Here is a 25118-nt window from a genome sequence, read left to right as displayed (position 1 = left end):
ATCTAGAACCTGCAGAGCAGGAGGCAGAGGACCGGGGGGGGGAACTCTGATGTAAAGCAGGGTGGGGGGTCCTGGTCCTGGTTTAGTCCTGGTCCTGGTTTAGTCCTGGTCCTGGTCCTGGAGGTCCAGAGTCCTGCAGCTCTTAGTGTCTCCCTGGTCCAACACACCTGGATCCAGTAACTGAATCTCCTCCTCGGTCCCGTCAGGTTCTGCTAACGACGTCATGATTGACTCAGGTGTCTTGAAGTGGAGACACACCTAACAGCTGCAGGAGTCCAGGCCTCCAGCCTCCAGGCCTGGAGTTTCCCTCCTCTGCTCTAGGAGGGAAACTCCTTTTTTTTTTTTTTTTTATAAAAAAAATGTTTGTAAAACAAAAAAAAAAAATTGGGGGTTTTTTTATAAAAAAAAAAAGTTTTTGTTTTTGATTAAACAAAATTTCATTAAATTTAACTACAGAAATAATTTGTGCCTTTACAACCATCTGAGTGACTCAAACTACATAAAACTTGTTGAAGTGAGCGGAAGTGAGCGGCGCCCCCTGCAGGCAGGCTGGTATAAATGTTCCAGGTCCGGTTCGGCTGTAAACCGGACCGGACTGAAACCACTAACTTCAGTTTGTTAGATTTCTGGCTCCATATTTTATCAGACAAAACCAAAATCCAACAAACTTTATTTACAACAAAACATGATGAGGAGAAGTGGGAGGAGCCACCCAGTGGCCCCGCCCCTTCCTGACAACAGGAAGTGGATGAGTCCGTTTCTGTTTACTGTCCCCATGGAAACAAGTTCATGAGCTTCACTCTGATTGGTTGGAGTTAAAGATTTTAGCCAGTAACGAGACGTTTGATTGGCTCTCCTGCTGCATGAGGCGGGCCTTATTCAGACGCTTCTGGGTTATGGAGTCCTTCTTCTTCTTCTTCTGGATCTCCTCTTCCGTCTGGCGCTGAGTGAAGTCCCACGTCTTCTCCTCTACCTGAGGATTACAGAACGGTTTACCTGTCTGTCTCTCAGATGTTCACCTGTCTGTGTCAGACCGTCTGTCTCTACCTGTTCTCCATCTCTCTGCCGTTTCTTCCTCAGGTGTTCACTCTTCTCCACGTTGTTCAGGTAGAAGCTGGTCTCCTTCTTGGCCTGAGAGACTTCGGCCCGGAGTCTCTGCTGCAGCACCGTCTGCTCATAGGCCAGCCGCTCGCTCAGGTGAGTCCAGTGGAACCTGTGCAGGTACTTGAGACAGACAGACGTCGACAGGTGAGACTCTGACGGAGCGTTGTTCCAGTTCCAGGCAGGGAACCAGGCGGCACCTTGATGTTCCAGAGGTCAGAGAAGAACCTCTGGCGTTTCTTGGTTCCCATCGGCGTGTTGTGCAGCGACAGCGCCACCCGCTTCGCCACCCGCTTGTCCCTGAACTCCACCCAACCTTCGGTGAAGTCGCACCTCCTGGAGCCGGACTTCTTCTTCTTCCTCCTCACCTGGCGGTCTGCGGGATCAACGCATTCAGGTTAGGAACAGCAACCAGAAGCTTCTGCAGCAGCAACTTCACATCAGAGGAACCAATAATGGACGGACCTGGACCTGGACCTGGACCTGCAGAATTCACCTGCAGGGAGGGAAATGATGAGGACAGTGGAGGAACTGTAGGTCTGGTTAAAGTGGAGGCGAGGCGTTAACGAGTCAAACTTCTGTTTTCTGATTGTTAGAGGAGAAACCAGATCTGATCTCCAGTCGCCTGCATGACCACAAAAACTGATGTTTACAGGATGTTTCCACCAGGAAGCAGGAAAATATGAAGAAAAGGGGCAAAAATCCCCCTATTTATTATCCATGTTCCCACTGGCTGAAGCTATAGAAATAAAATGAGTTACTATGGCGACGCAGATAAATCACAGCTCTACATTATGATGTCACCAGGTGACTGAGAACCATCCAATCACTGCACAGAAGCTGAGAACAGGAAACCGTGTGGATGTGACAAAACGTCCTCCAGCTGAACAGAAACTGAAGTTATTATTATTATTATTATTATTATTATTATTATTGTGGCTGAGAGAAGAAAACATTTAAATAAAACTGAGTTTATTTAAATGAAGACTAAGAACCACCTGGATGGAGGATGTGACTGAACATCAATCAATATGTTGGATGAAGAGTTTGACTAAATAACGTTGATTTCTTGTTTCATAATTGATAACAGCAGAAAGTTCTGACGACGTGTCAGTGTGTGTGTGTGTCAGTGTGTGTGCGTGTGTGTGTGTGTGTGTCAGTGTGTGTGTGTGTGTGTGTGTGTTTGTAGTGTGTGTGTGTCAGTGTGTGTGTGTCAGTGTGTGTGTGTGTGTGTCAGTGTGTGTGTGTGTGTGTGTGTGTGTGTGTGTCAGTGTGTGTGTGTGTGTGTTTGTAGTGTGTGTGTGTGTTTGTAGTGTGTGTGTGTGTGTGTTTGTAGTGTGTGTGTGTGTGTGTGTGTGTTTGTAGTGTGTGTGTCAGTGTGTGTGTGTTTGTAGTGTGTGTGTGTGTGTGTCAGTGTGTGTGTGTGTGTGTTTGTAGTTTGTGTGTGTGTGTCAGTGTGTGTGTGTGTGTTTGTAGTGTGTGTGTGTGTGTGTTTGTAGTGTGTGTGTGTGTTTGTAGTGTGTGTGTCAGTGTGTGTGTGTGTGTGTGTGTGTGTGTGTGTGTGTGTGTTGTAGTGTGTGTGTGTGTGTGTTTGTAGTGTGTGTGTGTGTGTGTTTGTAGTGTGTGTGTGTGTGTGTGTGTGTTTGTAGTGTGTTTGTAGTGTGTGTGTGTGTGTCAGTGTGTGTGTGTGTTTGTAGTGTGTGTGTGTGTTTGTAGTGTGTGTGTGTGTGTGTGTGTTTGTAGTGTGTGTGTGTGTGTGTGTGTGTGTGTGTGTCAGTGTGTGTTTGTAGTGTTTCAGTGTGTGTGTGTGTCAGTGTGTGTGTGTGTGTGTGTCAGTGTGTGTGTGTGTGTGTGTCAGTGTGTGTGTGTGTGTGTGTCAGTGTGTGTGTGTGTGTGTGTGTGTGTCAGTGTGTGTTTGTAGTGTTTCAGTGTGTGTGTGTGTGTGTGTCGTACCCTCTGGCTGCAGGAAAATGCGTCCGATCTCTCCGTACGCTGACAGCAGGTTCCTCAGGTGTTTGGGTCGGAGCCTGGGAGGAATGTGGCCCAGGTAGATGATACCTGGAACACACTTCCTCTCCTTCTTCTTCGCCTCATCATCATCATCAGCAGCTCCTTTCTGCTCACTGGCTGCTTCCTCCTCCTCCTCCTCTTCGCTCTGAGAGCTCCTCCTCCTCTGCTCCTCTTCCTCCTCCTCTGGACTCTGGCCTGTTGTCTTCCTCCGTTTCTCCTCTTCCTCTCGCCTCTTCATCTCTGTGATCTACGGGCAGAGAAACACGTGACTTCATGTATCCAATCAAATCAGTGTCATTATCTCAGCAGCTCCGCCTGGTGGAAACACCGAGTTCAACAGGAAAATGCGTAAATAATCCAGAGGAGACGATAATAAACCCTCCCTTTGATCTCTGGGTTCATCTTCCAGAAAACAAAACATAAAATCAGTTTTAAGACTCGAACCTCCTTCAACAAACAGGAAAACATCCTGAGGAGGAACCAGACCTTCAACCCTCCAGTCAACGTCCAGCTAAACGTCCAGCTGGACCCTCAGACCGCAGCTCTTCCTCCAAACTCAACTTCCTGTCGGAAACTCAGGCAACTTCCGGTTTCCTCTGCTGCGGGTCAGCCTGCTTATTATCAATAACTGATGAACCTACCTGATCAAGCAGCCGCAGATCGATCCTTCATCAACAAACCGACTCACGTGGAACTACCGTCGCGTCCGACTGACGTCACTGAAGCTGCAACGTAGATTCCTGATGTCTTTTCAAAATAAGTCGAAGCTAAATATTTTAAACACGGAATAAATAAATGTTCTTTTTGCAGTAATTCTTATTGTTGTGATTTTATATGTAATATTTAAAATATGTAAAAACTAAAAGTGAATTCAGGAGAAACTGAATATTAATTCAACTTGTCAGCAGTAATTTAATACAGAGATGAGTAGAAACAAATTTATTGTTGAAAAATACATTTTAGTAGTTTTACGGCACTATCCTTTATTACGTGCGTAATATACATTAAAACTGATAATTTTCCAGAATTTGGTCATTAAAAGATTAGATAACAGACCGAATAAAAAGATAAATGTTTGTAATTTAACCATCACTGTTTTCACATCCCATGGTATTTCCACATTTCTGTTGATTTCACAGGTTTTGCTTTTGATAACTGCGTAGTACTTTCTACTGATGGAGTGAAGAAGAGCAAAGTGAAATGGACACTTTAAAGAAATCTCCATTTTCATGATTGATATAATCATGAAATGATATAATAATTTTATAATAATTTAAATGTTTCACAAATATTAAACTTTTATTATTTTTATCCTGATTGTTGTTGGACGACAAACCAATTATTTTAGAAATTAAACTGATTTAAAATCAAAACACCTGAACTCAGCAGCAAAGCGGAAATCCTGCGGCTTTTATTTTGAAAAGTAAAAGCGGAAGCGCTGGGAGGAAGCGGGCTGCCGTGAACGAGGTGAGGATGAGGAGGCCCGTCTCCAGTTTGAGTTTGGGCTCCAGTTTGAAGGGGAAACTGGTGAGAGCTGGTTTCCAGTTCGCCACAGACCTGCGGGACCTGAACCCGGAACACCTGAGCGCAGGTAGAGCGCGGCGGAAACACGTCATCTCATCACGTCACAATGCTTTGAGGCATCTAGTTTTCCACCTTTTTAAAAAAGTTTCATATTAAGGTTAAAACTGTTTTTTATCCATACTTTGTCTTTTGTTAAAGTAGAAACTAAATAAAGTTACGATTAAATTTGTTCTGTCACAGAAATTCTGGAAAAAAGGAAATTTTATAGAAAATAGGCGATTTTTTTTCTTTAGAAAATATTTTTCAATTTATAGAAAAATCTAAATAATATCCATCCATCCATTTTCTAACACCTGGTCCTTCAGTGGGTCTGGAGGAGCTGCTGCCTCTCCAGCTAACGTTCTGGGCGAGAGGCGGGGTCACCTGGACGGGTCACCTGTCCGGGTCACCTGGACGGGTCATGGACTGGTCACCCGGACAGGTCACCTGGACAGGTCGCCTGTCCAGGTCACCTGGACGGGTCGCCTGTCCGGGTCGCCTGTCCAGGTCACCTGGACGGGTCATGGACTGGTCACCCGGACAGGTCACCTGGACAGGTGACCTGTCCGGGTCGCCTGTCCGGGTCGCCTGTCCAGGTCACCTGGACGGGTCGCCTGTCCGGGTCGCCTGTCCGGGTCGCCTGTCCGGGTCGCCTGGACGGGTCGCCTGTCCGGGTCGCCTGTCCAGGTCGCCTGTCCGGGTCGCCTGTCCAGGTCACCTGGACGGGTCACCTGGACGGGTTGGACAGGTCACCTTTCCGGGTCACCTGGACGGGTTGGACAGGTCACCTGGACGGGTCATGGACGGGTCGCCAGTCTGTCGCAGGGCCTAAATAATATGTTATTTAGATTTTATAAATAACATAAAATGTTATGTCGAGTGTCATCAAAGCATCTCATCACTTGGTTTAATGAGACTGAAGCTCATCTTGGTTCAAGCTCAGCGGATGTAAGGCTTCAGCTCAGGTTCTGGTTCTGGTTCTGTGATTGGTCCAGTTTACCCTTTATGGATAAAGGCGATTTTTTTTTTCTTCGTTCAATCAGAGACGGAATAAAAGCTGAAGTGATCAGTGATCGGATTCACCGGATCAAATGTGATCCAAATATCAATTTGATTTATTACTGGCAGATATTAGTTTTATTTAGTTTTTTAAATAAAACTAATATCTGCCAGTTTTATTTTCATCTTTTTTATATCTAACACAACAAATGTATGCAAAATATCATTTAAAAAAGAAAATCTGATTATTGTTGATGTTTTGATCATCATGGTCATTTTTCACCTTCTTGTTTTACACAAATCCTATAATTAAGTTCTTATAAAAAATCAAGCATAAAACCAGTAAACTGATTAATTAAAGTGATTAATTTACTGGAGGTTGTGGTTCTGTGTGTTGGAGTTTCATAATTTTATATCTTTATTTATTAAAATTTCATAGAAAAAAGAACAAACAACTTTTTTAATTTCTTGATTTTATGTAAATTAAACATTAAAGATGTTTTTTATTCTAAAGTTAGATTTTTTTAATAAGATCAGCAGAAGTTATAATAAATCAGACATCACACTGCTCTCCTAATGACAGAAACGTTGCTCTGATTGGTCATGTGTGCAGAGGCTGGAGTCTCCCAGCAGGAGGCGCTGGAGGCGCTGCAGGCTGCCAGCTCGGGGCACGGCGTTGCCGCGGTGACGGCTCTGGAGCTCCTGCAGAAGGAGGAGGAGTTCAGGAGCATCGTGACGTTCTGCTCCCAGCTGGACGAGGCGCTCGGAGGAGGAGTTCCTGTCGGGAAAGTGACGGAGATCTGCGGAGCTCCAGGAGTCGGGAAAACGCAGCTGTGGTCAGAAAACACACACCTGGTCACACACCTGGTCACACACTGCAGGTGTAAACAGGCGTTTCCTCTCATGACCTGGAACGTGACTTCAGGTCTGAACACGGCTGGAAGTAACAGCCTCACATGAGTCACACCAAGGGGGTCGTTGGGTCATCGATGAGGTCAAGAGGGTCACCAGTAGGGTCGCTAAGGTCACTAATGAGCCAGTTGAGGTCACTAATTGGGTCGTTAGGGTCAATAGGTGGTAAAGGTCAATGATGAGTTTGATCAAATCTGTAATTTGAATATTTCTGTGTTCAGAGCTGGAATGCAGCCTGACGGTCCAACTTGTCCCTAAAGACGCCATGTTTGGGTCACATGTCCCAAGCTGTGATTGGCTGATAAGCAGCCAATCAGAAGCCATCAGGTTCAACCTGCGAGCCTCAGCAGGTGATGGCAGGATGACCGCTGAGGTCAGACCCTTCCTCCAGACTGTCCAGGACATCCTGTCTGCTGTCCAACTGTCCCTGACCACCTCCTGTCCTGCGGGGGGCGCTGCTGCTCTATGAAACCTCACTGCCAACCGGACCCAGAACCGGTTCCGCTGAAGAAACGGGTTCATTTCAAATCTGGAATCAGTTTAGAAAGAAACCTTAGACCAGTTTAAGCTGCTGGTTCTGGTTCTGACTGGTTCTGACTGGTTCTGATTCTGACTGGTTCTGGTTCTGACTGGTTCTGGTTCTGCCCAGCCTGCAGCTGGCCGTGGACGTCCAGGTGCCGGCGGTGTTCGGCGGTCTCGGGGGTCAGGTTCTGTTCGTGGACACGGAGGGCGGGTTCCAGGTCCAGAGGCTGGTGGACCTGGCCGGCGCCGCCGTGCGCCACTGCTCGCTGCTGGCTGAGGATGAGGAGCAGCGCGTTGCCATGACGACCTTCACGGTGGAGACCATCCTGTCGAATGTCTTCCTGGTAGGTCGGGTTTCCTGGTTCTGCTGGTTCTGTTGGGCCGGCGCCTTTAATCAGCCTACGACTGACTGCTGTTGCCATGGTAACCCTGAGGCAGCAAGGCTCTGATTACCGTGTGTGTGTGTGTTCTCAGGTGCGTTGCCGTGACTACGTGGAGCTGCTGGCCGAGCTGCACCTGCTGCCGGACTTCCTGCCGGACCGGCCGAGGCTCCGCCTCCTCGTCATCGACAGCGTGGCGTTCCCGTTCCTGCATCTCCATGACGATTTGTCGCAGAGGACACGCCTCCTCCAGGGCCTCGGCCTGCGGCTTATCGCTGCGGCGACAGACCACAACATCGCCGTGGTAACCACCAACCACATGACTACGCGGCTGCGCGGCAGCCAGGCGCAGCTGGTGCCGGCGCTGGGCGACCTCTGGGGTCACGCCCCCTCCATCAGGCTCCTCCTCCGGTGGGAGGAGTCACGGCGGTTGGCCTCCATCGTTAAATCCCCGGGTCACATGGACGCCACCGTCCAATACCAGATCACCTGCCAGGGCTTCCGGGACGCTGACCAATCAGAGCAGCCGCAGAGCAAAAGGCCTCGAACTCAGACCGACCAATCAGCTTCCAGCAGGGAAAACACTCGCACATGATTGGTCAGGGACTTTCAGCCAATCAGAGATCAGAGCCTGAAGTTCAGGCTGCTGGCTTCTCATTGGCTGAGAGGAACTCCAGTCCAGTCCAGGTGTGTTTGCTGCATTTACCTGCTCTGCTCCAGCTTAGCCCCGCCCCCTGCATGATGTCACTCAGGTGAGACTGCAGCAAATCCAGACAGAGAAACTTTAACCTGATCCTGGAGCTGCAGGAGTCCAGGTGTGTCCAGGTGTGTCCAGGTGTCTGAAGCCAGAACTCTCCAGCTGCTCCTCATCGCCTCCATCACCTGTCCGTTGCCGTGGTAACTGAGGCCTTTTGGATGTTTTGTTGAATAAATAGATGATTTTCTGTTCATTCATGTTTTATTTGCAGTCGGTTAAAATCCAGAAACACTTTAAAATGTTTAACGTTAAACCAGAAGAGACTAAACTTTGTCATAATTTATTTCTGGACACAGATTCATAATTCTGTTGAAAACTAAGCAACAACATTTATGTTATTCTCTTTTATGCCAGCTCATAATATTATAATTAAAGTTTTTGTTTTTTAAGGAAACGGCCGTTTGCCTTATTAAAGATAAACAACTTTTCTATTTTAATAATAATGATACATTTGATTTGAGACTAGCAGACAAAAATAATCATAAAAATAGTAAATCAGTGATTATTATTATAATCATTATTATTTTATCGTGTTTTCAGCAATAAAAGCTGGAGTTGAGTAACTTTATGTTCAACAAATAAATTGAAAATTTTAATAAAATCTTATTTTAAAATCTTAATTTAAATTTAATTAAATTAAATTAATTTAATTAAATTAATTTAAAATCTTAATTTAAAATCTTAATAAAATAATATTTTAGTTTTATTTTCTGATGCAGCTCACAGACTGATTGATGAAGGTCTAAAAACACCAATATCTGAACATGTGATTCCTGAGGTCAAAGGTCATGGGGTGCAGTTTTAGTTGGACATTAAAAATAATCAAATTAAACAGCCTGTTGATTTATTTATTTTTTACTAATAAATAAATTTCAGGAGCCAAAAATAACATCAGTCATGTGGGAGTCGGTTCTGTTCAGGAGATCCGGTTCTCCTGAACGAGTTCCTGTGAACATCCGGTAATGTCTGAGGTTCTGTTGGACCTGCTGGTTCTGGACGGAGGTTCGGTTCGGTCAGATTTTCACTATTAAACCTGTCAGAGAGCCAAGCCCCGCCCCTCCGATAATTTCCATAATTAATGAACAGTTATTCCCGCGTGACGTCACCAGAGTCCTCAGTGGCAGAAATCCTGCCGCTCCGCAGACCGAGCTGGTCCTCACAGGGATACAGACCAGCGGACACACAGACAGACAGACGGACAGACAGGTGTCCAGTCCTCCGCTGGCTGCCGCAGCAGCAGCCGGACTCTTCCTCTCTCCGCAGGCTGTTGCGGTCTTTGCGGGTCTTTGCGGGTTTCTGTGCGGACCGATCGGAACGGAGCGCCTCGCAGGTATTTAACTTTATTTTTCTCACCTGTTCGCCCGTAAAGTGGGTCAAACCGCAGGAACCAGTTAATTGAATCAGAACTTTATTGATCGCTCAAGTTTTTATTTTCTCTGATTTCCAGTTTTCTGATCAAAGATAAAATTTATGAGGACAAGTGATTGCCTTCTTTCTCCATTTTTTAAAACCAGCTGATAAAAATTGATGAGTCGCTGCAGCTGATCGATGCTGATTGGTCAGTGATCAGAGGGACAGAAATCATCTTTTATTATTTTATTTTGTTTTTGGGGTCTGGAGAATATCCAGCTGAGAGCGAAATATTTAGATAATATGCAAATTCACCTGAAAATAACCAGAAGTGGACTACCAAAATAAAAGCTGGGTCTCATGTCTGATCATGTAAGGAGTCATGAGACTCGTATCGGGTCACAGGTCAGTCGTGACTCGTATCGGGTCACAGGTCAGTCGTGACTCGTATCGGGTCACAGGTCAGTCGTGACTCGTATCGGGTCACAGGTCAGTCGTGACTCGTATGGGGTCACAGGTCAGTCGTGACTCGTATCGGGTCACAGGTCAGTCGTGACTCGTATCGGGTCACAGGTCAGTCGTGACTCGTATCGGGTCACAGGCCAGTCGTGACTCGTATCGGGTCACGGGTCAGTCGTGACTCGTATCGGGTCACAGGTCGGTCGTGACTCGTATCGGGTCACAGGTCAGTCGTGACTCGTATCGGGTCACAGGTCGGTCGTGACTCGTATCGGGTCACAGGTCAGTCGTGACTCGTATCGGGTCACAGGTCGGTCGTGACTCACAGGTCAGTCGTGACTCGTATCGGGTCACAGGTCGGTCGTGACTCACAGGTCAGTCGTGACTCGTATCGGGTCACAGGTCAGTCGTGACTCGTATCGGGTCACAGGTCAGTCGTGACTCGTATCAGGTCACAGGTCAGTCGTGACTCGTATCAGGTCACAGGTCAGTCGTGACTCGTATCGGGTCACAGGTCAGTCGTGACCTGTGACTGACCCATGAGTCATGGGTCAGTCGTGACTCGTATCGGGTCACAGGTCAGTCGTGACCCCATACGGGTCATAACCCATGACCCGTATGGGGTCACGACTGACCCATGTCGTGACTTGTATCGGGTCGTGTTCCATCTCGTTGACTGGTTGACATGTCCCCAGGTGTCCGTGTCAGGATGAACGGTCCATGCTGAACGTCGCCTCAGCATGACATCATCAGGCCACGCCCCTTTGTCCCTCTGTCCTGACGTTGCCACTGGTCGCCTTGTTGCCCTGTGGCCCCGCCTCCTGCTGCCTCTCTGGATCTGGACCGGTGACCCATTGGGCCAGGTGCGGGCATCACACCAGCACTTCCAGCCCCACTCCATAAAGCTGCCTGGTGACATCACTCTGGGGGGGCTGTTCCCCATCCACGCCCGCGGCCCCCACGGTGTGAACTGCGGCGAGCTGAAGAAGGAGAAGGGCATCCACCGCATGGAGGCCATGTTGTACGCCCTGGACCAGATCAACGGCGACGCCGAGCTGCTGCCCAACATCACACTGGGCGCCCGCATCCTGGACACCTGCTCCAGGGACACCTACGCCCTGGAGCAGTCCCTCACCTTCGTCCAGGCGCTGATCCAGAAGGACACATCCGACATCCGCTGCTCCAACGGCGAGCCGCCCCTCATCCGCAAACCGGAGAGGGTGGTGGGCGTGATCGGAGCGTCGGCCAGCTCCGTGTCCATCATGGTGGCCAACATCCTGCGGCTGTTCGAGGTGAGAGACGGGTGAGGATTTGGTAGAGGAAAGTAGACGAGAGGTGAGACAGAGTGTAGCATCAGCGGACAGTTTCAGTTAGATCAGCATCATGAAGACCTTCTACCAAAGATGTCCAACCTGGTGAAGTGGACAGAATGACTTCCTCCATGAAATGAATAATAAAGACGCAATGGAGGCTAGTGGAACCCAGTACAACCTACTGGAGCTTAGGGGAGAACCATAACACCCAGTTAAAACCAGTAGAACCCAGTAGAGCATCATAAAACCCAGTAGAACATACTAGATAGGGGAATGGTTTTCCATGATGTGAAGATCTGCAGCTCATGCTTCCTCCTCTTCCTCGGATGATGATGATGAGGTTGCTGTAATAACGAGGTCCGCTCGTTAAGAAGGTCTCTGTTAATCACTGGGTGTTAATGTGATTGAAGAGCTGGCCCACTTTGAGCTCAGCTGTTACACAACATTAATCTGTCTGAGTGGTTCTGGTCTCTGCTGCTCCACCACTCGTCCCTCTGAACTGGGTTCCGGTTCTGGTTCTGAATTCCAGATTCCTCAGGTGAGCTACGCGTCCACGGCTCCAGAGCTCAGCGACAACAACCGCTATGACTTCTTCTCCCGGGTTGTTCCGCCGGACTCGTACCAGGCCCAGGCCATGCTGGACATCGTCAAGGCTCTGGGCTGGAACTACGTCTCCACGCTGGCATCCGAGGGCAACTACGGCGAGAGCGGCGTCGAGGCCTTCATGCAGATCTCCAGAGAGGCCGGTAGGGACGCTCCTGTCTCACCCACCTCTGACCCGTCTACCACCTGCCTCTGACCTGCCTATGTCTCTCCACCAGGTGGTGTGTGCATTGCCCAGTCGGTGAAGATCCCCCGAGAGCCAGCTGAGGGCGAGTTCGATAAGATCATCAAACGTTTGATGGAGACAAGTAACGCCAGAGGAGTCATCATCTTCGCCAACGAGGATGACATCAAGTAATCCACCAGAGACACCTGGTTGGTGTGGTCACAAGACTTGAGGCTGATTCTTCTTTCTCTCTTTCTGGTAGGCGTGTTCTTGAAGCGGCGAGGCAGGCTAACCTGACGGGTCACTTCCTGTTTGTTGGGTCAGACAGCTGGGGGGCCAAGAGCTCACCAATCGCCGAGCTGGAAGACATGGCAGAAGGCGCTGTCACCATCTTGCCCAAGCGGGCCTCGATTGACGGTACAACCGGATGCACCTGGTCAAGGATCACCTGGTTCTGGAGGATTCTAGAGCAGTGTTTCTCAATTCCAGTCCTCAAGGTCCGCTGTCCTGCATGTTATAGGTGGTTCCCTTACGCCACACACCTGATTTGACTAAGTGGGTGACTAACTAACAGCCTTCTGCAGCACTTGATGGCTGCAGAGGAGGTCATGCAATCATGATGTTCTGGAGCACAGACCCGACTACAACATGCAGGCAGTGGGAACTGAGGACCGGAATTGAGAATCACTGGTTTTAGAGGGATCTCATCTGTTTTGTATGTTCTACAGGCTTTGATCAGTACTTCATGTCTCGGTCCCTGGAGAACAACCGCAGGAACATCTGGTTCGCCGAGTTCTGGGAGGACGACTTCAGGTGCAAATTGACCCGTCCCGGAATCAAACTGGACCCGGACAAGAAGAAGTGCACAGGTACTGACAGAGAGAGAGAGAGAGAGATGTGTGAAGGTCTCAGGTGTTCCCTCATTACGGTCTATCTGTCTGCAGGAGGCGAGCGAATTGGTCAGGACTCGTCCTACGAGCAGGAGGGGAAGGTCCAGTTTGTGATTGATGCTGTTTATGCCGTTGCCTACGCTCTGCACAACATGCACCAGGACCTCTGTCCCAACAGCCACGGGGTCTGCAGCAGTATGGACCCGGTGGAGGGGCGCCTGCTGCTGGACTACATCAGAGCCGTCAACTTCAACGGTAAGTTCATCCTCTGGGCAGAGCAGCAAGTCCCCGGCTCTCCTTCATGAATTCTCTGGATGGTTTGCGTCTCATAAGAGGGTTTGGGCACTGTAGGTCTCTACTGACTAGAGTGTTTTTGGTTGTATTTACCCAGAATTCCCTGTGCTGTGCTCCCTGGTTTTAGAGTGGTCTTTGATGCGTTCAGTATTCACATCTGAATTCAAAACGTACCAGAGTTCACTTCAACCAAACCCAGATCTAGGTTTGTAGGAGGACCAGAGTTTGTTTTTTCAGACTGTGTCACAGTTTGATTATCGTTTCAAAGCTCCCCTAATGAACCGGACAGCTGGACTGGAGCTGGACTGGAGCTGGACTGGAGCTGGACTGGTACTGGACTGGAGCTGGACTGAACAGGGCTGGTTGGACTGGAACTGGACTGGAGAAGGACTGGAACTGGACTGGAGCTGGACTGAACAGGGCTGGTTGGACTGGAACTGGACTGGAGAAGGACTGGAACTGGACTGGAGCTGGACTGGAGCTGGACTGGAGCTGAACTGGAGCTGGACTGGAGCTGAACTGGAGCTGGACTGGACTGGAGCTGGACTGGAGCTGGACTGGTACTGGACTGGAGCTGGACTGGTACTGGACTGGAGCTGGACTGGAACTGGACTGGAGCTGGACTGGTACTGGACTGGAGCTGGACTGAACAGGGCTGGTTGGACTGGAACTGGACTGGAGAAGGACTGGAACTGGACTGGAGCTGGACTGGAACTGGACTGGAGCTGGACTGGAGCTGGACTGGAGCTGGACTGGTACTGGACTGGAGCTGGACTGAACAGGGCTGGTTGGACTGGAACTGGACTGGAGAAGGACTGGAACTGGACTGGAGCTGGACTGGAACTGGAACTGGAACTGGAGCTGGAGCTGGACTGGTACTGGACTGGAGCTGGACTGGTACTGGACTGGAGCTGGACTGGTACTGGACTGGAGCTGGACTGGAACTGGACTGGAGCTGGACTGGTACTGGACTGGAGCTGGACTGGAACTGGACTGGAGCTGGACTGGAACTGGACTGGAGCTGGACTGGAGCTGGACTGAACAGGGCTGGTTGGACTGGAGCTGGACTGGAACTGGACTGAACAGGGCTGGTTGGACTGGAACTGGACTGGAGAAGGACTGGAACTGGACTGGAGCTGGACTGGAGCTGGACTGGACAGGCTGGTTGGACTGGAACTGGACTGGAGCTGGACTGGTACTGGACTGGAGCTGGACTGGAACTGGACTGGAGCTGGACTGGTACTGGACTGGAGCTGGACTGGAGCTGGACTGGAACTGGACTGGAGCTGGACTGAACAGGGCTGGTTGGACTGGAACTGGACTGGAGCTGGACTGGAGCTGGACTGGAGCTGGACTGGAGCTGGACTGGAGCTGGACTGGAGCTGGACTGGACAGGCTGGTTGGACTGGAGCCTTAGTCTTCATCCTTATCCGACTCTTTGGTTCTCAGACACAGAAACTCAAACTACCTAAACTCCTCCTGTCAGACATCCAGAATAGTTTTAATAAAGATGACAAGCTGCAGCAGCGGGAAGACATGGAGCGGATCATCTGGGAGAGGCGGACCACATGTCAGCAAACGGATGATCTGCAGAAGAAGAAGAACCCGCTTTGATTCAACTGATTAAATATTTACAGACAATAAGGGATCTCTCATGAAACACCAGATGGTTATGTGGTTTATTAATACATGTGTGTTTTGAATGAAACCCAGACACGCGCTGAGGGGGGGGCGAAGGGGGGCTTGGGCCTCTGCCCCTTTTATCCTAATGCCCCTAGTGCCCCTTGTTTGTTTGTTTTTTAATATTTGTTGTTTTAATCTGTGTCAGGAGGCCTGCTGGCGCCCTCAGCAACAATGTTTAGCTAAATATAATAACTTAGGTAAATACAGTCTGACTGCCCTCAGTTTCTCTGCCTCCATGTTGTTCAGACAGCAGGTCCCAGGTGAGGAGGGGGGCAGATCTGTGCACTTTAACCTCATCAATCTGCCCCAGAGCCGCACTAAATGCCCCAGAGCCGCACTACATGCCCCAGAGCTGCACTAAATGCCCCAGAGCTGCACTAAATGCCCCAGAGCTGCACTAAATGCCCCAGAGCCGCACTACATGCCCCAGAGCCGCACTAAATGCCCCAGAGCTGCGCTAAATGCCCCAGAGCCGCGCTAAATGCCCGGTTTGCTGCAGGCAGCCTGAGTCGGTCCCACCGCTGTGTCAGAACCAGACATCCTGATATGAAGAACCAGTGTCACGGTGAAGCAACTCAGAGCCCCGGTACCAACCAGTACCAACCAGTACCAACCGGTACCACCTGCTCTCTGTGCTCTTCTTCTCTTCAATGTTTCTACCAGGCGGGTTAAAGCCGCTGCTGACAGGTTCTGGGCTGGAGTGAGCGGCTTTAATAGAAGTTGTTGCAGAACCTCCAGTGTTAAAGGAGATTCGACCCAATTGGACTTCAGAACATAAACATCAGAAAATACTGCAGCAATAATTAGAACCGCAGCATAAACCAAACATGACACAATTAAATTGATCAAAATGTCCCAAAAGCATCAGAGGACTGACATAGGGGCCACCTGGGGATTCCAGGTAGATTCCAGGTGGATTCCAGGTAAATTCCAGGTGGATTCTAGGTGGTTTCCAGGTAGATTCCAGAGATGCTGAGTTTAAATTCAATAATTGATTATTGGTTATTTGCTGTATTTGTGAACAAACCAGCTCAAACACAAATATTACACCATATTGTAGCCATGGCAACACAACAATCAAACTATCAAGATTTAAACTTTTACAGAGTGTCCTAATTAAATCCGAAACGTTTTCTCATCTGGATGCATTAAACAAAATGTAATAACGTTGCCATTCTCCATAAATGATGCTGCAGGTTCAGATCTATGGTCTGTAACATAGATCAGGTCTAACAGATCTATGTCATATAGATCTGTTAGACCTGATCTCCTCACCTGGGACTATATTCATTTTTCATTGTCCCCACATGAGGACACGATCCAGTATGATCCGATTAAATATTAGATTCTTGATTAATATGTGTTATTGTACGCTGTTTTAAGACCTTGTTCAATGGGCCCCTTGTTAACTCTGAGCCCTCTGAAGGTCTCTGCACGGCCCTGATGAAGCCTGATCAGGGCCGTGCCGTCGTGGCTCTGCAATCGGTTCCTGCTGATGTGCCTTTGAGCGAGGTGCCTACCGATGGGTGTGGCTGAGTGAATGAGATGTTTGTTTCATATGATTCGTAGGACAAGAGAGCTTCTATATTTCCAGTCCAGATCCCAGAACTCCCAGTAAAACTGCCATCCGTCCCTCTGTCTTCCAGGAAGTGCTGGAACCAGCGTCCTGTTCAATGAGAACGGAGACGCTCCAGGACGCTACGATATCTTCCAGTTTCAGATGACCAACCACAGCCACCCTGGCTACCACGTCATCGGCCAATGGACCAACAACCTGAGGCTCAATGTGAGTCGGTGCGATGAAGGTCGGGCCGCAGGACGTTTCTGTCCCTGACCTGGTGTGTGTTTCTGCAGCTGGAGGAGATGCAGTGGTCCGGAGGAGACAAGTCCGTTCCAGAGTCCATCTGTAGCTTCCCCTGCAAACCCGGAGAGCGGAAGAAGATGGTGAAGGGAGTCCCCTGCTGCTGGCACTGCGAGGTACCCGGAGCCTGGAACATGGTTACAGGAAGTGAGGTAAAAGGAATGAAACGTGTCCCACCTGCCTGCAGCTCTGTGACGGGTACCAGTACCAGTTGGACGAGTTCACCTGTGAAATGTGTCCAACGGACATGCGGCCCGTCCCCAACCGGACGGCCTGCTGTCCCACGCCCATCATCAAGCTGGAGTGGAACTCTCCCTGGGCCCTAGTGCCCGCCTCGCTCGCCATGCTGGGGATCCTAGCAACCAGCGCCGTGGTGGCAACCTTCATCCGCTTTAATGACACCCCTATCGTCAGGGCGTCCGGAAGAGAGCTGAGCTACGTCCTCCTGACCGGTGAGTTCGCTGATCGGTCCCTCCAGGATTTCACGGTTACTTTGGTGAGTTTTGCAGTCAAACTGACCAATTTTCTGGTGATACTTTAGGAATACTTGCTGGACATCTTGAGATATTTTCACTCATGTATGACATTAAGAATGATCACAGACTATAGCTGGACATCAGGCTGCAGCAGTAGAGGAGAACAAGTAATACTGCCACCTGCAGGTGGGAGTTAGTATCACCAAAACACGATATTTTATTGGCATGTGGAAATTGTGCAGTTGCAGAATTGTGAAAAACTGGAGACTGACTAAATGACATGCTGCTGTGTGACATGATCAGTATGGATGATGTCATCATTGGTGTGAGTGACATCATTGTCAGCATGGATGACATCATTGAGGATGAGGTCATCAGCAGTGGATGACCTCGCCTCTCTCCATCCAGGTATCTTTCTAATTTACCTGATCACCTTCCTGATGATCGCCGAGCCAGGTGTGGTGGTGTGTGCGTTCCGGCGCCTCCTGCTGGGCCTCGGCATGGCCATCACCTACTCCGCCATGCTAACCAAAACCAACCGCATTTACAGAATCTTCGAACAGGGCAAGAAGTCGGTGACTCCTCCCAAATTCATAAGCCCCACCTCCCAGCTCGCCATCACCTTCATCCTCATTTCTGTCCAGGTAAGTGGACGCAGGTCACGTGACCTGCAGGTACCTTGTGTGACGCCTGGGTGTCCGTCAGGTTCTGGGCGTGTTCGTGTGGTTCGCTGTGGTTCCTCCTCACACCATCATCGACTACGAGGAGCTCCGCCCACCAAACCCAGACCTGGCCCGCGGCATCCTCAAGTGTGACATGTCGGACCTATCCATCATCTGCTGCCTGAGCTACAGCATCGTCCTCATGGTAAAAAAATACTTTCCCTCAGCATGATGGTTCCACCAACGTACTTCACAGTATGGGGTTTTCCTTCAAAGCCATAACAAACACCAGAACTGGACTGTAATTCTCAGCTGCATCTGTGACGTCTGTTGGGAGGGAACCTGAATATTTCTGTTTGTAAGAAACTGTGTCCTCCGTTGCTAGGTAACATGTACGGTTTACGCCGTGAAGAGCCGAGGCGTTCCGGAGACGTTCAATGAAGCGAAGCCCATCGGCTTCACCATGTACACCACCTGCATCGTCTGGCTGGCCTTCGTCCCCATCTTCTTTGGTACCGCTCAGTCCACCGAGAAGGTAGGACTGGACTTCAGGTAGTTGCTTAGAACTGGACCAGACTTCAAGTGAGTTGGTTAGATATGGCCAGAACCAAAGGTAACCTAGAGGAACCAGGAAGAACCTCAGAGGAACCATCTCTGTTCCTTTAAACAAGCCGGCTTCATGTCTGTATTATTCTGGTTCAGTTCTGGTTCCTGCAGGTTCTCCAGAATCTTCTGGTCAGTGTGCATCAGGACAACAATCAGAACCTGAGTAGAAGTGAGCGGACCAGAGGAACCCGGCTCCATCCTGTCACTGCAGACAGAAACCAGGTGGAGGCTGGAGTGTTTGGGTCAGCGGCGCCGGGGGGAGGGACGGGTCCGTTATGCGACAGATAAACCACACAGACACTTTCAGGTCGGATTATACAGATTAGAACCGACACGTAACGAGGCCCAAACGCCCCAACAAAAGAGACAAACAGACCAAAATATCAGGGAGGAGGAAAGAGGCTTTCAGAACTGCTGATCCGACAAAATAAAAGCTCCTCTGCAGGATTAAAGATGGAGGCCGCAGCAGAACATGGAGACTTTCCAGGATGTTTCGGCAGCTGCTTGGAAAGTTTCAAAGAGAATAATTCATGAAAACATGAATGAGAAGAGCTGCAAACAACAGCAGGTCACACGCCGGTTCTTCTTCTGTGGTTCTCTGATAACAGCCGGACCTCCTCCTCTCTCTCGGTTCTGGTGCTTCATGAAGGAGGGTTTAAGAGAAGCTTTTTATCTGAGAACAACAGAACCAACAGGAGCTGGGAGAGGATTACTGCTGCAGGAGCCGTTAGCTTCACACACACATTCCTCCCTCAATATTCTACTGTGGACTTCAGTTGACTCCCTTTAGTTTCTGTAGCCTAACTTTGACCTTTTCCCTGACCCCCTCAAGTTTATACCTAACCCTATCCCACAAATTATCTTTTTTTTTCTTTCAAAAATGTATTTATGCCTTAACATGAGGTACAAGGTAAAGGCAGTATAGTAGTTATATAGCTAACAGTGTACCCCGCAAATTATCTTTTTATATTGTGTGCAAAACGTCCTCACAGCTACAAATGTCCTCATAATGCTGGTGGTAAGTCAAGAACCAGTCCCCAGGGGGTGCGAAGGGTTAAGCACAACCCACATATGGAGACCCTAGTCCTCAACGCGGCCGCCGCAGGTTCGATTCCCGGCCTGGCGACCTTTGCCACATGCCTTCCCCCTCTTGTTACCCTCCTTCTTGTCTATTCACTATCAAGTAAAGGCCAGTAGAGACAACCATAGCTAAGCAACCACACACACACACACACATACACACACACAATAAATATGAAATATTAATGGGCCAGTGGGGGGACTCGAGTTAATTTCAGGGCTTATAATTAATTAATTGTATTTTGTCAACAAAAAAAAGTAACATTTTCGATTCAAAACTCTTTTTGTCGCTAAATTACTGAATAAACTGTCATCTGATCTCAACAACAGAGACATTTACAGCTTTTAATCTGTTCTTAACCAGCAGATTGGAACAAAGTGAAGCCCTGATCCTCCATGGAGCTTCTGTATGCATGTGGACATGGACGTTAGCGTTAGCTGCTACATGCTTAGCTTTGAGATTTTAGGCCTGAATAGCTTTGCTGTTAAGCTAACTCCTTTTAGCACAACGTAAACTGAAAATATTTTTCCCGTTGTCCAGTCAGAAGCAGAAATTAACACCCAGTTGACGCAGAGAAGCAGCTTCGTCGCTGCTGATCGCGGATGTGCATCAGATTTATGGTCGTACCAGAAACAAAGACTGAGAACTTTTGTATAACAACCTGAGCAGGTTCCTCTGTTCTCCAGGATTTGATTGTTTTCTGTGTTTCTGGAGGAGTTCTGCAGACATGAAGGTGGTTCTGTTCAGTTCGGGTCTCTGTCTCCTCAGATGTTCATCCAGACCGCCACCCTGACCGTCTCCATGTCCCTCAGTGCTTCTGTCTCTCTGGGGATGCTGTACATGCCCAAAGTTTATGTCATCGTCTTCCACCCGGAGCAGAACGTCCAGAAGAGGAAGAGGAGCTTCAAGGTGAGAACCAGGTGTTCTTCTCAGGTGGTTGTTGCTGTGGTTCCCTGTTGCTCTAACCGCCATGCTGCTTCGCTGCAGGCGGTCGTCCAGGCAGCCACGCTGTCCCAGAAGACCGACAAACCGAACGGAGACACCAAGATCGAGCCCGACAGAACTCAGTAGCTCCACCTGCTGGAGGCAAGGAACGTTTCAGCGTTTCTACTGACGAAGAACAAAACCTTGATTTGATGCTTGAACTCATCCTGACCCCGACAGAAACATCTGACCCCTGACCGATGATGAAACCTGTCTTCTCTCCTCCTCAGGTACCAGCCAACCAGAGCAGAGCCTGATGACATCATCACCATCATTATCATGAAGATGCTGAGCTTTTATTGTGAAAACCAGACTTTAGGTCAGACAGGAAGTGGAGACATGTTGTGTTCAGGGGATGGTGTGGAGCTCAGTGATGCTGCCATGGCAACAATGGACATGGAGACGTCATTCTGCCTGGTGGGGGTCTGTGACATCACTAACAACACTAGAGCACTTCCTGTCAGAGTCTGACTTTTCACAATAAAAGTTTTGCACTAGATGTTTAGTAAGAAATGGGTGAACTGCAGGAGGGTTTACCTGAGGAGCTCACCTGTTGCTCTGTTTCCATGGAACCTATGATGGTCAGTGCTGGGTTCTGGTTCTGAGGTTCAGGTTCTGAGCATCTCAGTGAAACAGAACCTCAATCCACAGATCCAGAACCTCCAACATTCCGATGAATCTCTCTGTGAATAAATTATTTAATTTCAAATGTCCTGGTTTCAGTGTTTGGGTCTCAGTGAGGTGGTACTGGTTCTGTTCGGGTGGTCAGAACCGATTCATGCAGGTTTCTTCAGGGCTCTGGTTCTGTTGGTTTCCGCAGATTTCTGACGGATGGAACCTGAAGGTTACCAGGTGTTGCCCCTGCTGGCCGACATGTGGAACTACAGGCTGATGAAACCAGAGAAAACATCTGAAAAATAACAAAACAGGCGAAATTATCTCATTCAGAATAAAACAAAAAAATACTAGAGTGAAGAAAAAATTAGAATGTGGACTTGAACCAGTTCCTGTGGATCCACTGCGGATTGGTGGGTAGCGGACCAGAACCAGGTTCACAGATGAAGCAGCGACTTCATGCTCGAGTTTTATGATTCATCATTTATAAAGTCATACAGTCAAAAATTACCAGCAACAATTTGTGTTACTTAGCCTGTCATAAGAGAAACCGATGGGAATTTGTTGTTTTAGCCCATATTTTCACCATGTTATTCATTCGTTTATAAATGTCACAATTTCCATCTAAACGTTTAGTAAGAAAGTTAAATATTTAGCTCCATAAATTGTATTTAGCCAGATAAATATTTAGCTTCAGATATTCTGAGCTCAATGTTTAGTTAACTCTGAGCTACCTAAATATTTTGTTTATTAAGTAAATATTTAACTTTGGCGTTCTAAGAATCAGATTATGAAAAAAACAGTTCTTCTGATGAATGTTGAACATTATTTTGTCTGTATTTGACGCTAACTGGGTTCGTTGAACGGATGAGGCTGTTGTTGGTCCTCCTCGTCGGCTGGTGGCGGTATGCACCACCTTGTGCACCAGCCGCCATTAAAATCAAGAAGAAGAAGGTCCAAGATGGCGGCCTCCACGGCGTCGCGTGAACTCTTCACGGAGGGAGTTCGGGCGGTTCTTCAGACGTGGCCGGTTCTACAGGTGAGCTCCGAACCGGGTCAACCACCGGGTTCGGAACCAGGTCTGAGGGGACGGAGAGATAATCAGGCGGTTCCACTGGAACACGTGATCAGTGGGCTGAAAATATCTAGCTAATGCTAGCAGCTCCTGTTTGGGTTGGTTCCGTCTCATACCGAACCGGTCTAATTCGGAGCTCAGAAACGGCTGCTCAAGATCCAGTTATGATCCAGGTTTTGGTTCTGGTTCTGCTCAGCGCTGACCCAGTTTGTTCATTTTCTGTCAGTAACAGGTTCGGGCTGAGATTGGACCTTTTGAACAATACATCAGACTCAAACGTCCCTGACCCATCAGAACCGAACCTCCTCCCCCATCAGAACCACTCTGATCCATCAGAACCGAACCTCCTCCCCCATCAGAACCACCCTGACCCATCAGAACCGCGTCCAGCGGATGATTTATTTTATAAGAAATATTAAAAAGTAAATATTTCTCTTCAGCTGTGGTTCCGACTGGAAGCGGTTCCGGATCTGACCCGGTTCCGGATGTGTCCTCTGGTCCCTGAACTGTCCCTCTGTCCCTCAGATCGCCGTGGACAACGGCTTTGGAGGCGTTTACGGCCAGCAGAAAGCTGATTGGATGGTGGATGTCGTTCAGCAGTATTTCCATGACAACGGTACGTCTCCATGGTAACGGCTGACAATAACTTCCCGTTTGATTCAGAACTGTTCAGTTGGAACGTTTTAATGTTCTGACAGAACAGAACCTCACTTCCTGTCTGACGTCACAGTTCAGTTGTGTGTGTGTGTGTGTGTGTGTGTGTGTGTGTGTGTGTGTGTGTGTGTGTGTTGGGGGGGTAGCTGACCTGCAGCAGTATGAGGTGGAGGATTTCCTGTCTCAGCTGATGGATCAGGAGTTTGATACGGTGGTGGAGGACGGGAGCTTACCTCAGGTACACACACACACACACACACACACACACACACACACACACACACACACACACACACACACACAGCAGCTGTGGCTCTGTCTCCTGATTCGCTGCTACCTGACCAGGTGTGTCTGGTGTCTGCAGGTGTCACAGCGTCTGCTGCAGCTGTTCTCCCTCTGGCAGCAGGGGGCGCTGCAGCAGCTCCGCAGCACCGTCCACACACTGACTCAGAGCAAGACGCCGAGGGCAAAGGTCACGGCTCCGCCCGCGCAGTCGGACGATGAGGAGAGCAACGGCGAAACGCAGGTACGCCACGGGACTGGTTGCTAAGCAACATGGCTATAAAGTAGACGTGTAACAAGTTTATTAGAACTTCCTGTTGGTCCATTAATTGTGTGTGTGTGTGTGTGTGTGTGTGTGTGTGTGTGTGTGTGTGTGTGTGTGTGTGTGTGCGTGCAGGGCATGGAGTGTGAGGAGTCCTGCCCGTCCCTCAGCACCACACGTCCTCCTCCTCAGGACGAAGAGGACGGCTGGACCGTGGTCCGGAGGAAGAAGTGACGAGCAGAACCAGAACTTTACAAACCGGACCTGAACTGGACTTTGCTGTGGAGCCGCCATGTTGGGGGCGGAGCCTCCAGGAAGGCGCTTCCAACTCCAGATGATCCGGTTCTGATGGACTAGTTGGATAACTATCTTTGTTTATTCAGAACATTAAAATGGGTCAAACTAAACAGAACCAATCAATTAAAAAATATAAAACTATTAAAAGTCTGTTCAGTTCTGATCAGTTCTGGTTCTGCTCTCAGGTCCAGCAGAACCAGAAGCAGGTGGAAACTTTCAGGATGACGGAAACAATCTGATCCAGCATCGTTACAGAACCACATGCTAGCATATTAGGCTGGACCCGGACTTCCTGGTTCTGACCCGGACTCCCTGGTTCCGACCCGGACTCCCTGGTTCCGACCCGGACTCCCTGGTTCTGTGCTGCTTTAGGTAAAATTCTGAATGGTTCTGGACGTTTCAGTTCTTTGAAGCTAAAAATATTAAATATTTTTATTGATAATGCCACCTAGCATTAGCTAAAGCTGATTAGCATTAGCTGATGCTAATTAGCATTAGCTGATGGACCTGCTAATTAACCTTAGCTGCAATTAGGAGCTAATGATGCTAATTAGCTGCTGAAGCTTCTTCGGATGTTCTGGAATATTTTCACTAAAATCATGAAGTCGTTTTTCGTGGAGTTGTTTACAATAACTGCTTTTATTCTGAAAGGTAAGGTATGATGTCATGAATAATTAATGAGCGCTGCTGGACGTTTTGTTGGTATTTAACCCCTTGCAGTCTGTATTCAGAGCAGAACTTAAATAAAGATGAAAACGTCACGAAGCTTCTGGATTATTGATTACAGGGAAGATGGCAGCTGGAGCGCCGCTTCAGATTATCACAGAACTGGATCAGAACCAGGAATCCTGGATGGGACCAGGTCCACTAAAGTCACTGCTGGTTTGTAAACGGGTCAAATTAACCCGTCTAACGTCTGTAGAGACGAACTGAACTACATCACATCAGTTGATGGGTCCAGATTCCTGATCACTGATTGGTCCAACCTGAAAGCCAATCGGTTCAAAGTCCCGGTCTCTGTGCCGATTATCGGATCGGTCCAGAGACTTCGAGGGATTTTGAACCGATTATTGATCTGGAACCAGACGATTTGTTTGAAACTCGTTTAGGTCCAACCTTTGCACCTCAAGCTTCCGTTTCTCTAGGGTCTTATTTCACTTTCTGAATGTTTTTCCATCAGGATGTTTACAGGTTGGAAGGTAAATCTGACATGGAAACACCTGGAACACTTCCTTCAGGTTCCCAGCAGGGGGCGACTCGG

General features: G+C 48.7%; 4 protein-coding genes across 7 annotated transcripts; 3 read left to right on the top strand and 1 right to left on the bottom strand.

The window, feature by feature from the left end:
- Positions 1 to 653: 653 nt before the first annotated feature.
- Positions 654 to 3855, bottom strand: abt1 (activator of basal transcription 1). Of its 2 annotated transcripts, none has more exons than XM_008402335.3 (5): positions 3753 to 3855; positions 3055 to 3358; positions 1302 to 1477; positions 1048 to 1224; positions 654 to 973 (listed from the first exon to the last, which is right to left on the bottom strand). In XM_008402335.3, exons 2-5 carry the CDS (start codon positions 3347 to 3349, stop codon positions 797 to 799), a joined length of 825 nt encoding a protein of 274 aa, XP_008400557.1. In that variant the 5' UTR covers positions 3350 to 3358; positions 3753 to 3855; the 3' UTR covers positions 654 to 796. The 2 variants fall into 2 exon arrangements, with proteins under 2 accessions (XP_008400557.1, XP_008400556.1); XM_008402334.2 differs by lacking the exon at positions 3753 to 3855 and adding an exon at positions 3556 to 3744.
- A 354-nt stretch (positions 3856 to 4209) lies between these two features.
- On the top strand, positions 4210 to 8435 carry rad51c (RAD51 paralog C). Its single transcript, XM_008402333.3, has 4 exons — positions 4210 to 4702; positions 6287 to 6509; positions 7235 to 7451; positions 7582 to 8435. The coding sequence occupies exons 1-4, from the start codon at positions 4585 to 4587 to the stop codon at positions 8080 to 8082; spliced, it is 1059 nt and encodes a 352-aa protein (XP_008400555.1). The 5' UTR covers positions 4210 to 4584; the 3' UTR covers positions 8083 to 8435.
- A 484-nt stretch (positions 8436 to 8919) lies between these two features.
- On the top strand, positions 8920 to 21381 carry grm6a (glutamate receptor, metabotropic 6a). 3 transcript variants are annotated; one of them, XM_008402331.3, is made up of 16 exons: positions 8922 to 9574; positions 10749 to 11345; positions 11896 to 12112; positions 12188 to 12323; positions 12398 to 12552; positions 12864 to 13004; positions 13080 to 13280; positions 16649 to 16788; positions 16857 to 16979; positions 17051 to 17315; positions 17748 to 17983; positions 18045 to 18206; positions 18387 to 18536; positions 20457 to 20597; positions 20676 to 20774; positions 20903 to 21381. In XM_008402331.3, exons 2-15 carry the CDS (start codon positions 10794 to 10796, stop codon positions 20757 to 20759), a joined length of 2703 nt encoding a protein of 900 aa, XP_008400553.1. In that variant the 5' UTR covers positions 8922 to 9574; positions 10749 to 10793; the 3' UTR covers positions 20760 to 20774; positions 20903 to 21381. The 3 variants fall into 3 exon arrangements, 1 of the variants encoding a protein (XP_008400553.1); XR_014088348.1 differs by lacking the exons at positions 18387 to 18536; positions 20457 to 20597; positions 20676 to 20774; positions 20903 to 21381 and having other exon boundaries at positions 8920 to 9574; positions 17748 to 17795; positions 17890 to 17983; positions 18045 to 18180; XR_014088349.1 differs by lacking the exons at positions 18387 to 18536; positions 20457 to 20597; positions 20676 to 20774; positions 20903 to 21381 and having other exon boundaries at positions 8920 to 9574; positions 17890 to 17983; positions 18045 to 18180.
- A 788-nt stretch (positions 21382 to 22169) lies between these two features.
- Positions 22170 to 24618, top strand: tsr2 (TSR2 ribosome maturation factor). Its single transcript, XM_008402332.3, has 5 exons — positions 22170 to 22326; positions 22888 to 22978; positions 23163 to 23254; positions 23381 to 23542; positions 23696 to 24618. Exons 1-5 carry the CDS (start codon positions 22195 to 22197, stop codon positions 23792 to 23794), a joined length of 576 nt encoding a protein of 191 aa, XP_008400554.1. The 5' UTR covers positions 22170 to 22194; the 3' UTR covers positions 23795 to 24618.
- Positions 24619 to 25118: the final 500 nt, after the last annotated feature.

Source organism: Poecilia reticulata, chromosome 7, assembly GCF_904066995.2.
Source record: "Poecilia reticulata chromosome 7, P_reticulata-male-v2, whole genome shotgun sequence".
Lineage (NCBI taxonomy): Eukaryota > Metazoa > Chordata > Actinopteri > Cyprinodontiformes > Poeciliidae > Poecilia > Poecilia reticulata.
Note: the sequence above shows the minus strand (reverse complement) of the source record. Positions and strands in the feature narration are given on the sequence as shown.